At 41.4% G+C, this 17,324-nt stretch overlaps 2 protein-coding genes across 2 annotated transcripts; one reads left to right on the plus strand and one right to left on the minus strand.

Annotated features, from left to right (window-relative positions):
• Nucleotides 1-447: 447 nt before the first annotated feature.
• cdnf (cerebral dopamine neurotrophic factor) lies at nucleotides 448-2,151 on the plus strand (the record flags this gene model as incomplete). The annotated part of the gene is made up of 4 exons (XM_079236017.1): nucleotides 448-520; nucleotides 928-1,055; nucleotides 1,509-1,650; nucleotides 1,743-2,151. The coding sequence occupies 4 exons, from the start codon at nucleotides 448-450 to the stop codon at nucleotides 1,913-1,915; spliced, it is 516 nt and encodes a 171-aa protein (XP_079092143.1). The 3' UTR covers nucleotides 1,916-2,151.
• Nucleotides 2,151-17,035, minus strand: irak3 (interleukin-1 receptor-associated kinase 3). The gene is made up of 13 exons (XM_079236190.1): nucleotides 16,920-17,035; nucleotides 14,736-14,927; nucleotides 14,057-14,124; nucleotides 13,911-13,959; nucleotides 13,426-13,589; nucleotides 12,912-12,976; nucleotides 12,714-12,828; nucleotides 11,991-12,109; nucleotides 11,132-11,330; nucleotides 9,916-9,978; nucleotides 9,638-9,805; nucleotides 9,081-9,414; nucleotides 2,151-3,253 (listed from the first exon to the last, which is right to left on the minus strand). The coding sequence occupies exons 1-13, from the start codon at nucleotides 17,020-17,022 to the stop codon at nucleotides 3,138-3,140; spliced, it is 1,755 nt and encodes a 584-aa protein (XP_079092316.1). The 5' UTR covers nucleotides 17,023-17,035; the 3' UTR covers nucleotides 2,151-3,137.
• Between the last annotated feature and the right edge of the window lie 289 nt (nucleotides 17,036-17,324).

Consider the following 17,324-nt stretch of genomic DNA (forward strand, 5'->3'; position numbering starts at 1 on the left):
AAAATAGTATTATTATTGTTGTTGTGGTTGTTTATTTTATTATAGAATTATCATTATTATGTATTATTATAAAGAAGGATAATCATTTTAAACACAGTAAACATTGTTTACTTTCTAGAAAATATCCATAATATATAGCTTGTCCATTCAGCAGTTTTCTTCCTTAATCACTGTCTAAATCGCATATATTATAATATTTTATACGATAAATATTTAGACCTTTAAGTAAAACAAAACATTACATTATTTCGTTATGCCGTTTTCACTCAATGTTTGAGTCGCATCTTATTGCGTATAGTTGGTGGAGATTAATCTAAATGTAAAGTTAAAGTCAGTCGGATCCATAGCACATGGTGACGTCAGTGCCGGACGGCTGGCCGGGACACCGCGGAGCTATTAATAGCTAATAATAGCTAATAATAACTCATCATAACGAGCGGCGCCGCCATGTTGGTGCTGTCCCTCACCCTGCTGCTGCTTTTCAGAGGCTTTCCTGTTTCTGCTGCAGCCAACTGTGAAGGTCAGACAGCATGAGCAGAGGTTATCCACCGATAAGGGCTTTCTTTACCAGCACCACCTGAGCTGATTCAGCAACAGCTTCTAGCTCGCCCATAATCTGCCTGCATGTGGACCCAACACAGGGATTTGGGCTTGATACGTTTACAACAGTTTGAGTCAGAATAATTAAGACCTATCTACTTCTGTAAGTATTATATTAAAAACAAGAAAGGGTACTACTAGTACTAATAATAGAATAGAGTTCAGGTTGCCTGTTTACTATAACATATATGTTATTTGTAACAAACACTGCTAATTGTGAAACTCACAAACAAAGCAATATTTCTTTTATTTAAATACAAATATATTTTTGTCCACAAATACTGCGACCTGAGGAGCAGCCCGCTCACTAACTGAACTGGTCTTCAGTGTGTGTGGACTTTCTCTCCAGACTGTATGGCAGCCTGACCTCCGCCCACAGAGACCTCTCTGCGTCCCTGGTGGAGGAAGAGCTGGTCCAGGTCTGCACTGCCGCCCAGGGGAAGGAGGAGAGGCTGGTGAGAACACGACCAAGACCCATCCTATCACCTAACTACCTTAGCAGAGACATGCATTCCTACAATATGGACACCAGCTGGTTCATTATCATCTAGTGACTGTGGCTAAGTGGTTAGCATGCCCGTCTTTCAATTGGAGGTTCAAGCCCCGGCCCCGCTGTCCATGTCCTAATTGCCCCCCGTTGCTGTGCCTGGTGTATAGAGCAACAATGTAAGTTGCTTTAGATAAAAGCGTCAGCTAAATGAAATGTAATCAATCTTTGACCACTAAGGCCCAAGAGAGACAATGCTCCATATTTTTCAAACTGGAACTTCCTTTTCCATGGCCACATCTTACTTTGAGAGAGGTCCCTCTCCAAAGTAAGAGTATATAGATAGACAGTTTTGATAGTAAAACAAAGAAATGAATTGAATGACTTAAAAGCTGACCACGTATGTTTCTGTGCCGCCTAGTGTTACTACCTCGGAGCCAGCAGTGATGCAGCGACGCGCGTCACAGCCTCCGTGTCTCGGCCTCTGGCCTCCCACGTCCCCGTTGAGAAGATCTGCCAGCGCCTCAGTAGCAGAGACACGCAGATCTGTCAGCTCAGACATGGTACCGTGTGCTCGGGTCCATAACAAAGAGGAACATTCAGTTGCGTGTGCACACAATATAAAGCCGTCCCTGTGTTTGCCGGTTGTCTGCAGAGCCTCCGCTGAAGGATCTGAGCAGCGATGGGCTCAAAAGGATGAGAGTCTTGGAGCTGAGGAACATTTTAGCCTCGTGGGGAGAAGAATGTCGAGGCTGTCTGGAAAAACACGAGTTTGTCAGCCTCATCCAGGAGAAAGCCCCGCTGCACGCTCCCAGTGTGGAACTATGAAGAGTGAAGGTGTCTCTCCACCCACCTATCCACACAGCACAAAGTCCACTCACCCTCACCGACCTTATTTCATTTGATCTAAATACAAATATTACAATATGTACAATGCAATCACTTCACTGTTGCAAACTGCAATAAACAACCAACATGTTGTTTGTTTGAAATTGGCAGTAGAGTTCAAAGTTGTAGTTTGATTGACATCCAGTTGGTACAATTTCCTTTGAAGCACATAATGCAGCCTGGCGAGTGTAATGAGGGGGAACATAATAATCTGAATGCATGATTCATGAGCCTGAAGCTCAGGATGTAGTCAGTGGGTACAAGTTGGCCATTGGAGGTGCATTGCATGCGTTGTTCTCTTCCCCTTTTGCTATCTGTGCTAACTATTTTGCAAGGGAACCAAGTGCCGCCCAAGACAATTGTGATTTTGTTTAAAGGTGCTAACTACAAAATTCTGTGCTTCCTCGCGGCTCTCAGCATGGCGACGGCTGAGCTGGCGGTTAGCATTTTATGGTGCAAACAGCGCTAACGGGGCAAACAGCGCTAACGGGGCAAACAGTGTTTCCTAGGAACGGTAACGCTACACTTCCAAGACCATCAATATTAACTGTAACCGCCGCATGAGCGCAGTGCAGAGCGGCGGCCGTGAGCTAGCAGTGCACTAACATGCACATGTTACAGTACAGACACGCTCGGTTTACAACACACACACAGGGAGAGCAACTTTATTCTCTGCTCAGGTGGACATTACTCTTCTGTATCTTCACATAGCAAGAAGTTGTTTGCTGCTTTATTTACGCTCTGAATGTCTTATAGTTGTCTTATAATTGCGCTGATGTGACCGGATGGATAGCAGCATTAATGCTTTGGCTGCTGGACTCAAATGTCTGCAGAGGCAACAGGACCTCACGTCTACCTCACAGGTTCACGGTCAGAGGATTCACTTCTTTTCCTGCAGTCATCACTTTGGATCGAAACCCTTCGTGAACGCATTCTCGACGCTGTAGCGAGGCCGATCAAGTCTTCCACGGAGATGAACAAAACAACCATTTTAAAACGATTCATTCACAGGAAAATTCATTCAGGAAAAGCGAGACTTTTATTCAGCATCTTTCGAAAAGTTCTGTATCTTTTGCTATTAAATATTGGTCTCCATAAAAATGTGTTGTCGATATGACTTATGATCCCCGTAGCTTCATGAAACGATGTGATGATGAGCTCTCTACTGCAGGCTCATGTCAGACAGGAGCTCCTGCGTGTGAATCAGCCCTCTGTCGAAAAGACTCAGCTGCTCTCTCAGTCTCTGCTTGGCTGCATTCTCCACCACAAGGGACTCATCTGAAACCCAGGGAGCACATCACCGGGTTACTTTCAGCAATAACACACACATTCACAGAGTTCACACACACACACACACACACGTACAAACACACACACATTCAAAGAGTTCACACACACACATTCAAAGAGTTCACACACACACACATTCAAAGAGTTCACACACACACACATTCAAAGAGTTCACACACACATTCAAAGAGTTCACACACACATTCAAAGAGTTCACACACACATTCAAAGAGTTCACACACACATTCAAAGAGTTCACACACACACACACACACACATTCAAAGAGTTCACACACACACATTCAAAGAGTTCACACACACATTCAAAGAGTTCACACACACATTCAAAGAGTTCACACACACACATTCAAAGAGTTCACACACACATTCAAAGAGTTCACACACACACATTCAAAGAGTTCACACACACATTCAAAGAGTTCACACACACATTCAAAGAGTTCACACACACACATTCAAAGAGTTCACACACACACATTCAAAGAGTTCACACACACATTCAAAGAGTTCACACACACACATTCAAAGAGTTCACACACACACATTAAAAGAGTTCACACACACACATTCAAAGAGTTCACACACACACATTCAAAGAGTTCACACACACATTCAAAGAGTTCACACACACACATTCAAAGAGTTCACACACACACATTCAAAGAGTTCACACACACATTCAAAGAGTTCACACACACATTCAAAGAGTTCACACACACACATTCAAAGAGTTCACACACACATTCAAAGAGTTCACACACACACATTCAAAGAGTTCACACACACATTCAAAGAGTTCACACACACATTCAAAGAGTTCACACACACACATTCAAAGAGTTCACACACACATTCAAAGAGTTCACACACACATTCAAAGAGTTCACACACACACATTCAAAGAGTTCACACACACATTCAAAGAGTTCACACACACACATTCAAAGAGTTCACACACACATTCAAAGAGTTCACACACACATTCAAAGAGTTCACACACACACATTCAAAGAGTTCACACACACATTCAAAGAGTTCACACACACACATTCAAAGAGTTCACACACACATTCAAAGAGTTCACACACACACACATTCAAAGAGTTCACACACACACATTCAAAGAGTTCACACACACATTCAAAGAGTTCACACACACACACATTCAAAGAGTTCACACACACACATTCAAAGAGTTCACACACACATTCAAAGAGTTCACACACACACATTCAAAGAGTTCACACACACACATTCAAAGAGTTCACACACACACATTCAAAGAGTTCACACACACATTCAAAGAGTTCACACACACACATTCAAAGAGTTCACACACACACACATTCAAAGAGTTCACACACACATTAAAAGAGTTCACACACACATTAAAAGAGTTCACACACACACATTCAAAGAGTTCACACACACACACACACACATTCAAAGAGTTCACACACACACATTCAAAGAGTTCACACACACACACACACATTCAAAGAGTTCACACACACATTCAAAGAGTTCACACACACACACACACACACACATTCAAAGAGTTCACACACACATTCAAAGAGTTCACACACACACATTCAAAGAGTTCACACACACATTCAAAGAGTTCACACACACACATTCAAAGAGTTCACACACACATTCAAAGAGTTCACACACACATTCAAAGAGTTCACACACACACACATTCAAAGAGTTCACACACACATTCAAAGAGTTCACACACACATTCAAAGAGTTCACACACACACATTCAAAGAGTTCACACACACACACATTCAAAGAGTTCACACACACATTCAAAGAGTTCACACACACACACACACGCACACATTCAAAGAGTTCACACACACACATTCAAAGAGTTCACACACACATTCAAAGAGTTCACACACACATTCAAAGAGTTCACACACACACATTCAAAGAGTTCACACACACACATTCAAAGAGTTCACACACACATTAAAAGAGTTCACACACACATTCAAAGAGTTCACACACACACATTCAAAGAGTTCACACACACACATTCAAAGAGTTCACACACACACACACATTCAAAGAGTTCACACACACACATTCAAAGAGTTCACACACACACATTCAAAGAGTTCACACACACATTCAAAGAGTTCACACACACACATTCAAAGAGTTCACACACACATTCAAAGAGTTCACACACACACATTCAAAGAGTTCACACACACATTCAAAGAGTTCACACACACACACATTCAAAGAGTTCACACACACACATTCAAAGAGTTCACACACACATTCAAAGAGTTCACACACACACATTCAAAGAGTTCACACACACACATTCAAAGAGTTCACACACACACATTCAAAGAGTTCACACACACATTCAAAGAGTTCACACACACACATTCAAAGAGTTCACACACACACACATTCAAAGAGTTCACACACACATTAAAAGAGTTCACACACACATTAAAAGAGTTCACACACACACATTCAAAGAGTTCACACACACACACACACACATTCAAAGAGTTCACACACACACATTCAAAGAGTTCACACACACACACACACATTCAAAGAGTTCACACACACATTCAAAGAGTTCACACACACACACACACACACACATTCAAAGAGTTCACACACACATTCAAAGAGTTCACACACACACATTCAAAGAGTTCACACACACATTCAAAGAGTTCACACACACACATTCAAAGAGTTCACACACACATTCAAAGAGTTCACACACACATTCAAAGAGTTCACACACACACACATTCAAAGAGTTCACACACACATTCAAAGAGTTCACACACACATTCAAAGAGTTCACACACACACATTCAAAGAGTTCACACACACACACATTCAAAGAGTTCACACACACATTCAAAGAGTTCACACACACACACACACGCACACATTCAAAGAGTTCACACACACACATTCAAAGAGTTCACACACACATTCAAAGAGTTCACACACACATTCAAAGAGTTCACACACACACATTCAAAGAGTTCACACACACACATTCAAAGAGTTCACACACACATTAAAAGAGTTCACACACACATTCAAAGAGTTCACACACACACATTCAAAGAGTTCACACACACACATTCAAAGAGTTCACACACACACACACATTCAAAGAGTTCACACACACACATTCAAAGAGTTCACACACACACATTCAAAGAGTTCACACACACATTCAAAGAGTTCACACACACACATTCAAAGAGTTCACACACACATTCAAAGAGTTCACACACACACATTCAAAGAGTTCACACACACACATTCAAAGAGTTCACACACACATTCAAAGAGTTCACACACACACATTCAAAGAGTTCACACACACACACATTCAAAGAGTTCACACACACATTAAAAGAGTTCACACACACATTAAAAGAGTTCACACACACACATTCAAAGAGTTCACACACACATTCAAAGAGTTCACACACACACATTCAAAGAGTTCACACACACATTCAAAGAGTTCACACACACACATTCAAAGGGTTCACACACACACATTCAAAGAGTTCACACACACACATTCAAAGAGTTCACACACACACATTCAAAGAGTTCACACACACATTCAAAGAGTTCACACACACACATTCAAAGAGTTCACACACACATTCAAAGAGTTCACACACACACATTCAAAGAGTTCACACACACACATTCAAAGAGTTCACACACACACATTCAAAGAGTTCACACACACATTCAAAGAGTTCACACACACATTCAAAGAGTTCACACACACACATTCAAAGAGTTCACACACACATTCAAAGAGTTCACACACACACATTCAAAGAGTTCACACACACACATTCAAAGAGTTCACACACACACATTCAAAGAGTTCACACACACATTCAAAGAGTTCACACACACATTCAAAGAGTTCACACACACATTCAAAGAGTTCACACACACATTCAAAGAGTTCACACACACACATTCAAAGAGTTCACACACACACATTAAAAGAGTTCACACACACATTCAAAGAGTTCACACACACATTCAAAGAGTTCACACACACACACACACGCACACATTCAAAGAGTTCACACACACACATTCAAAGAGTTCACACACACATTCAAAGAGTTCACACACACATTCAAAGAGTTCACACACACACATTCAAAGAGTTCACACACACACATTCAAAGAGTTCACACACACATTAAAAGAGTTCACACACACATTCAAAGAGTTCACACACACACATTCAAAGAGTTCACACACACACATTCAAAGAGTTCACACACACACACACATTCAAAGAGTTCACACACACACATTCAAAGAGTTCACACACACACATTCAAAGAGTTCACACACACATTCAAAGAGTTCACACACACACATTCAAAGAGTTCACACACACATTCAAAGAGTTCACACACACACATTCAAAGAGTTCACACACACACACACACGCACACATTCAAAGAGTTCACACACACACATTCAAAGAGTTCACACACACATTCAAAGAGTTCACACACACATTCAAAGAGTTCACACACACACATTCAAAGAGTTCACACACACACATTCAAAGAGTTCACACACACATTAAAAGAGTTCACACACACATTCAAAGAGTTCACACACACACATTCAAAGAGTTCACACACACACATTCAAAGAGTTCACACACACACATTCAAAGAGTTCACACACACACATTCAAAGAGTTCACACACACACATTCAAAGAGTTCACACACACATTCAAAGAGTTCACACACACACATTCAAAGAGTTCACACACACATTCAAAGAGTTCACACACACACATTCAAAGAGTTCACACACACACATTCAAAGAGTTCACACACACACATTAAAAGAGTTCACACACACATTCAAAGAGTTCACACACACATTCAAAGAGTTCACACACACACATTCAAAGAGTTCACACACACATTCAAAGAGTTCACACACACACATTCAAAGAGTTCACACACACACATTCAAAGAGTTCACACACACATTCAAAGAGTTCACACACACATTCAAAGAGTTCACACACACATTCAAAGAGTTCACACACACATTCAAAGAGTTCACACACACACATTCAAAGAGTTCACACACACACATTAAAAGAGTTCACACACACATTCAAAGAGTTCACACACACATTCAAAGAGTTCACACACACACATTCAAAGAGTTCACACACACACATTAAAAGAGTTCACACACACACATTCAAAGAGTTCACACACACACATTCAAAGAGTTCACACACACATTCAAAGAGTTCACACACACACATTCAAAGAGTTCACACACACACATTCAAAGAGTTCACACACACATTCAAAGAGTTCACACACACATTCAAAGAGTTCACACACACACATTCAAAGAGTTCACACACACATTCAAAGAGTTCACACACACACATTCAAAGAGTTCACACACACATTCAAAGAGTTCACACACACATTCAAAGAGTTCACACACACACATTCAAAGAGTTCACACACACATTCAAAGAGTTCACACACACACATTCAAAGAGTTCACACACACATTCAAAGAGTTCACACACACACATTCAAAGAGTTCACACACACACATTCAAAGAGTTCACACACACATTCAAAGAGTTCACACACACATTCAAAGAGTTCACACACACACATTCAAAGAGTTCACACACACATTCAAAGAGTTCACACACACATTCAAAGAGTTCACACACACACGCTCACTCTGAGGGTCTGTGCGCTCGCTGGTGAAGCCGTTGGCCCTGCAGTCCTCGCAGGCCGGCCCCCCGGCCTCAGCGGGGCAGCTGCACTGCACGGGGCAGCTGCCGTACAGGTCCGCCCCGGCGTCGCTCACATAGGTCACCTCCGACTGGCTGCATTCACGGGGACCCTGGTCCACCGGAGCGGCGGGGGGGCCGCGCTGCTCGTCGTGCTCCACGGGGACGCAGGGCGGGGGTCCCGGCTCGGCGTCAGAAGGGTCTCTGTCGTCCAGGCTGCGGGGCTGGTCGGCGGGCGGGCAGCTGGGTGGAGGAAGCAGCCTGCTCAGTGCTGGAAGAACCTGGAGACAGGGGAGATGAGTAGCACTCAGACATGACGGCGTATTGGGGCCTTTGTGGGGCACATTAGGAGAACAAAAGAGATGCCCGTGAACAAAAATGACTCCAGCAGCATGAAAGAAAAGCACCAGACGCATCGGGAAGCGATGCAGCTCAGCATGTGGACCTTTGAGCTGAGAATATTTTGCGGTGCCTCGAGGTCAGGAATGAACTGGTGTTGCTCACGTTCTCCATGCTCGGTCTGCTGCGGCGGCGGCTAGCCGCACAGTCCAAGGCCAGGCGCAGAAGGTCGAGGGCCACGCCCGGCGGCCACCGGCCGGCCGCCTGGTCCAGGAACTGCAGACAGGAGTCCACGCCGCCGCTGTCCTCCACCTCGCTCACAAGCAGGTCTCTCTGCAGAGCAGACAGACACTTACTGTGATCAACATGACCTCACAATGTATTATGTAGCCTTGACATAAAGGCTTCATAAAAAACCTGCTGCAGCTTCAGTGCAGACTCACCAGTGCTGTTGGTTTCGGTGCGTCCTCTGTGACCTTCCGTCCCGTGACTGTTTCCATTATAACCTGGGAGCAAGCAAACTGTCACCAATGGCCATAAATCATGTTTCCATCAGAAATCACAGTCATTTATGACAACCCCTTATAATATTGCTGATACGTAAATGTCATAGACTGTAGATAAGAAGTGGACGTGATGTCACTCTTTTGTTTGTGGACTGCAGTTTTGAAGCCTTGAGTTCGGCCATGGAGAGAGAATGTAGCTTTAACACATGAAGCATTGACTTCTATACAACCAGAGGAGTCGCCCCCTGGTGGTCAGGAGAGAGAATGTAGCTTTAACACATGAAGCATTGACTTCTATACAACCAGAGGAGTCGCCCCCTGGTGGTCAGGAGAGAGAATGTAGCTTTAACACATGAAGCATTGACTTCTATACAACCAGAGGAGTCGCCCCCTGGTGGTCAGGAGAGAGAATGCAGCTTTAACACATGAAGCATTGACTTCTATTTAACCAGAGGAGTCGCCCCCTGGTGGTCAGTAGAGAGAATGCAGCTTTAACACATGAAGCATTGACTTCTATTTAACCAGAGGAGTCGCCCCCTGGTGGTCAGGAGAGAGAATGCAGCTTTAACACATGAAGCGTAGACTTCTATACAACCAGAGGAGTCGCTCCCTGGTGGTCAGGAGAGAGAATGCAGCTTTAACACATGAAGCATAGACTTCTATACAACCAGAGGAGTCGCTCCCTGGTGGTCAGGAGAGAGAATGCACATTTTAAGACGCTAAAATATTGGCTTTGCGCTTCAGAACCGTAGGTTGCCGCTTGGTAAGTATTTTACTTTTTACTCCACTAAATATATTTGATGCTATGGTTACTAATTTGTTTACAAAATGAGAGTTTATATATATTATAAAAGATGTCATACATAATAAATGATAATGTAATACTACTGAAGTTGTTCAAACGAGTTCCACCTCAAGCTGCTACATATAATGTATATGTGATAGTAATCCAGTGGAGTTGTATGTACATAATGATATAACAGGGGAACATTCTGCGTAGTGTGTACTTTTACTTTTGATACTCCAAGTGCCTTTTTTCGGATAACCCTTTTACCCTAGTAAATTGTTGAACGTTGTACTTAAACTTGTAATCGACTCGAACACACGGCATGAGGAAAGTTCAGCGAAGCTTTCATGATCTTGTTACAATCACCATTCCGAAGCCGTAAACATCCAGGCTGAAGGACAGCTTGCCGTCTCGGATGTACTCCTCAGAGAGGTATCCCTGGTTGCTGTGGGACCTCGTGTCCAGAGTGACAGTGCAGTTCTGATTGGCTGAATGAGGACGGAGACGAGCCAACCCAAAGTTGGACAGCTTGGGCTGCAGGGCGTCGTCCAGGAGTATGTTAGCACTGTGCAGAGACGGCCGAGAGACACAAGACTTTTTAGAGTTTTAAGTTATATAATCCATATGTATTGCATCATCTTTTGACTGAATAGGACACAAATTCATTTTATGAGAAGAATGATGAAAAGATTCCAAATACAATCTGTCGGACCTCTTTGATCAATTACGATTCAAAAGTCTTATTTGGACCAATGCCCCATTTATAACTTCATTCTTTCTTGTTCTCCATATTTAATGAGTTAACTTTTTGCGTCACATTTACAGAAGTACTTTCTTCTTTTGTGGTTTGATTTGTGGTCCTGATGCATAAGTGGAAACCATAATACGAGAGAGCAACCAGCGATGGGATTGATGGGTCAATGTCCCCCTCACTCCCATCTCCTAACTTGGCCTACGTCTGGCTCTCAACTGCACAACGTGTAAACTTTCATGATCGGCACCTTCCGCGGTTGCTACGTCACAAAAAACATCTTGTTTGTCTCCTGTGAGGAGCTGCTGGCAGCCAGGGGGCGCTATTTCGCTGTGCAGTCAGTTTCTACTACTTCATGATTTTCCAGTCTTTGCTGGCTATGATTTCTCATATTTCTCTTGAAGCAGGTGATCGTCCTGTAAAGCGGTGACCTTGTCGTCTTCAGAGACACAACAGGCGTTCTTCGTCTCGTACCTGCAGATGTTGCCACAGATCACTGGGCAGGGCTGTGCTGTGTGCAGGTGGTGCAAAGCCTTGGCCGTTCCCTTGACGATGGCGAGGCGCTGCTGCCAGGAGAGAGGGGGCTCTCCGTCCTGCAGTCACAACACAACATCTTACATATCGATGGCCAAAGGGCAAAACCTCCTATCTGCCAAATGATCCAGGGAAAGTGTGTATTTTTATTTATTATTTATTTTATTTTTGTAATTATGTATTGGGTATCCTTAACGGAAGCATCAAGATGTATTAAATACATTTCAGTCAGCGTGTTCAATACTTTTCCCGTGCCATTCCATTGTATTACACGCAACTTCATTTCTGAATTTATTTGCTTGGTTTTCTTTGTACGTGTGGATAACTTGTGTTGTTACCGTCATTTGGTGAACACGTCATATCAATAGCACCTTTAGAAATATATATACTGAGCAAAATGGTGACGTGTTCAATACTTATTTTACCCGCTGTAAATACACAGTTTTCACTTATTTTATATCATAGTAACGGAAGCAAACTCAAATTGTGTTCCAGGACATAGAAAGTGACTAATGTAATGTCATTGTAAAATTGTTATATTCATGTTCTTATTTGTTCCAAAGTCTTAATCATATATATTTTTAAACAAAACGCCTTGGTTACCGAGCAACTACTTTGCTGTGGCCGGTAAACAAGTGCAGGCCGCAAGGGAACACCACCTACCTGCCGGTGCAGTCTGTGGAGGAGCGACCCGTTGGGGAGGTACGGGTAGACCAGGCAGTAGCGGCCCTCATCAGAGAAACAGCACAGCAGGTCTAGGATGTTGGGATGTTGGTACCTGTAACACAGCACCCCGTTAATGTAGAACACGTGGTCACATTCATATGGAAAGGTATTTTGAGAGCGAGTGTTGACACGTACAAATGATGAATTTCCATTTCTTTCCTGAAGACGTCCCACAGCTTCTTCCAGGACGCCATATTTGTCTGGAGAGTGATGGATCAGGAATGCATGTCAGTCGGGCGCTCCTTGTTGCAATCGAAACCCGGACATTAAAGGGATGGTTTGGGTGTTTTAAACTGGGGTTGTATGACTTACTTATACGTAGTCAGCTACATTTATTTTGGACACCGAAAAAATAATGGGTATCAGAGTAAGTGTTGTCTGTATTTAGACTATTTTCACTGTCAGACAGCCCTTCCTGACGGGGAACTGGAGCCGCTATCAAAGACACAAGACTCCTTTGATCAAGTTTGACCTCTCAGAGCCCAGTTGCTGGTCTACCGCTGCATGCAAACCTCTGCAAACTCCATCTACTGGAGATGAGAAGTACCTCATGCAGCCCCACATCCAAAAGGGACGGTGCATGTCTAAGCATATATACGCATATTTCCCAAATTGTCTGACAGTGAAGAGTGTCAGAATCATCAATCACCTGTTTAAAAAGCTTCACCGCCACCTTTTCACTTCCCATCTGCGCTCTGTAGACATCAGAGAAGTGTCCCTCTGCAATTCTCATTTCATGATGAAAATCTCTGGTTCCATCTATGATGTCTTGGAAAGTGATTACCGATGGCTGAGGTTCTGCGGAGGAACTCACTGGAACACAGAGACGGATCAGCTTCATGCTAATTCACACTTGGCAAGTCAACACAACCAATGAGTGACATGAACCATTTAAAGGAGGCATATCGTGCTGCTTTTCAGGTTCACACTTTAATAATGTGGGTTTACATGCTTTATTGTTAAAAAAAGTACTCCATCTATGTCTGAAACTCTTCGCTTTTGCATCTGTCTTTTTAAGCGTTTTGATACGTTCACAGTATTTATACAGCAACCAGCTGGCTTTATAATAATACAAGACATGGAAGTTTCACTTTCTACAATATGGGACCTTTACATGAAGTAGACTTTACTCACTGGGGCATAGTGCTTCACGTGCAGAACTCTCCTCTCGTGGGAAGGATCCCTTATCGGAGCAAACACAGGACAGCAGGGTCATTTATTCTTGTTTCTGCACACAGATCATGCAGGCTGCCTCCTGTCAAGAGAACAAATCATTCTACCTTCTCTCCATCGGCTGACTCCCGCCCTCTGGAGTCTGCGTCGTGACTTCTGGGCGGCGCAGGTGACTCTGTCAATAGTACAGATTGCCCAAATATGAAATCAAAGTCATATTTCTCTTGATGCATCACCGTGGTTGCTGACATCAGACATGAGCCACAAAGAGGAACTTTACGTTTCCCCTTTGTAATGTAACTTCCCTTTGTTTGCATGAACAATATTTCAAGCGTATTAAACAACAACATTTGCCACAAACATGCGGCTGTAGTTTCCTGAATCAAGAGGAAAGGAAGATGCTGGTCATCGGCCCTGCTCGTCATCAAGAACCAGACATCAGACAGACTCTTTGTATCCTCTGGTCTTGAGCATTGCAACGCCTTGTTGTTGGTCCTGTCGGTGGCATGCTCGTATCAAACGTCTTACAGATAGATTCTCACCTGGAACTAGACTATTTGAACAGATCACAGCCGTTTCAGCTTTCCTTCATGGCTCCATGACCATGTGACATTTCTAAAGACTCCGCCACACCTTGAATCCACTTTAAATAGCGTACACAGCGTCTCGGAGGTCATGATCAATTCAGTTTACTGGATCAGTGACTCAACACGCGAGTGCCAGAGATCTTTGGAATGTTGTTTTCAGATACATGAGGAAAGGACGTTGGATTAGTTTGTTACGGACCTGACTGAGCTGGACCCTGGAGGAGCTGCAGGGCCCGGCGGTGACCCATGTCCTGCAGCACTCTGAGCAGGTCCTGCACCCTGGGATTCTCCTGAGCCCAGGACCACAGCAGCTCCCGAGTGGGACTCCGGCCGGCGGCCTCCACGCGCTCCAACATGCGGACCTCCAACAAGCTGGGGACGACTCGGACCGCTGGAGGCACAGAAGAGTCAGTGCATGCAACAAGTCACGTTCTAATAGCTAAAGACCTGTTATTAACTTCCTTATTATTTCAAAGGATGTCGACAGAAAGATAGTAAGATAGATATGTATATAAATAGATAGATAGATAGATAGATAGATAGATAGATAGATAGATAGATAGATAGATAGATAGATAGATAGATATGTATATAAATAGATAGATAGATAGATATGTATATAGATAGATAGATAGATAGATATGTATATAAATAGATAGATAGATATGTATATAAATAGATAGATAGATAGATAGATAGATAGATAGATAGATAGATAGATAGATATGTATATAAATAGATAGATAGATAGATATGTATATAAATAGATAGATAGATAGATAGATATGTATATAAATAGATAGATAGATAGATAGATAGATAGATAGATAGATAGATAGATAGATAGATAGATAGATAGATAGATATGTATATAAATAGATAGATAGATAGATATGTATATAGATAGATAGATAGATAGATAGATAGATAGATAGATAGATAGATAGATAGATAGATAGATATGTATATAAATAGATAGATAGATAGATATGTATATAGATAGATAGATAGATAGATATGTATATAAATAGATAGATAGATATGTATATAAATAGATAGATAGATAGATAGATAGATAGATAGATAGATATGTATATAAATAGATAGATAGATAGATATGTATATAAATAGATAGATAGATAGATAGATAGATAGATAGATAGATAGATAGATAGATATGTATATAAATAGATAGATAGATAGATATGTATATAAATAGATAGATAGATAGATAGATAGATAGATAGATAGATAGATATGTATATAAATAGATAGATAGATAGATAGATAGATAGATAGATAGATATGTATATAAATAGATAGATAGATAGATAGATAGATAGATATGTATATAAATAGATAGATAGATAGATATGTATATAAATAGATAGATAGATAGATATGTATATAAATAGATAGATAGATAGATAGATAGATAGATAGATAGATAGATATGTATATAAATAGATAGATAGATAGATATGTATATAAATAGATAGATAGATAGATATGTATATAAATAGATAGATAGATAGATATGTATATAAATAGATAGATAGATAGATAGATAGATAGATAGATAGATAGATATGTATATAAATAGATAGATAGATAGATATGTATATAAATAGATAGATAGATAGATAGATATGTATATAAATAGATAGATAGATAGATAGATAGATAGATAGATAGATAGATAGATAGATAGATATGTATATAAATAGATAGATAGATAGATAGATAGATAGATAGATATGTATATAAATAGATAGATAGATAGATATGTATATAAATAGATAGATAGATAGATAGATATGTATATAAATAGATAGATAGATAGATAGATAGATAGATAGATATGTATATAAATAGATAGATAGATATGTATATAAATAGATAGATAGATAGATAGATAGATAGATAGATAGATAGATAGATATGTATATAAATAGATAGATAGATAGATAGATAGATAGATAGATATGTATATAAATAGATAGATAGATAGATATGTATATAAATAGATAGATAGATAGATAGATATGTATATAAATAGATAGATAGATATGTATATAAATAGATAGATAGATAGATAGATAGATAGATAGATATGTATATAGATAGATAGATAGATAGATATGTATATAAATAGATAGATAGATATGTATATGAATAGATAGATAGATATGTATATGAATAGATAGATAGATATGCATATAAATAGATAGATAGATAGAAAAGTAGCTAGAAAGACAGGCAGACATACAGACTCCTGTTATCGCAGCATCGAGTCAACAGAGGAACTCGCGTCTCTTGCGGCTGCGGTAGACTCTCTAATCAAACCCAGATCTCAGACCAGAAGACAACAAGTCCTCCTCACCTAGTCCGCGCCACCCGAGCCTGTCGTCTCCGCTGTCCAGGATCCGACACAGTCTGTCCACGACCACCGGGGCCACGTCGTACAGGAAGGCGGACGGGTCCATCTGCACAGCCGCACCAGAGCACTGCGCGTCCGCAGAGCGGCGGCAGGAGTAGAGTGTCTCAAATACGGAAATCCCCTGCGCCGCTACACACGACTGATGAAGTCATAGTGGCGTGAGTCAAGAGGCTGACTCACACTTTACCCCATGACTTTGTTCCGCGGACCCGGCGCCGTGGAAACACCGCACGCGCACGAGATATCCAGTAAAGTAAAAACCTGATTACCTGAAGTAGCATCAGAGATTCTCTAGATCAAAGGAAACGCAGTTTGAGCCGCGCCCAGTGGCGGACTCGAGCTGACTGA

The sequence above is a fragment of the Taurulus bubalis genome (assembly GCF_910589615.1).
Source record: "Taurulus bubalis genome assembly, chromosome: 20".
NCBI lineage: Eukaryota > Metazoa > Chordata > Actinopteri > Perciformes > Cottidae > Taurulus > Taurulus bubalis.

Bases quoted from the DNA above. Each gene is read 5' to 3' on its own strand.
- irak3 (XM_079236190.1), bottom strand. From the start codon at position 17,022: ATGGACCCGTCCGCCTTCCTGTACGACGTGGCCCCGGTGGTCGTGGAC. The intron at 12,977-13,425 runs GTGATTGATGAT...ATCACTCTCCAG, and splicing joins CGGTGAAGCTTTTTAAACAG to ACAAATATGGCGTCCTGGAA. The intron at 12,829-12,911 runs GTACGTGTCAAC...GCTGTGTTACAG, and splicing joins GAAATGGAAATTCATCATTT to GTACCAACATCCCAACATCC.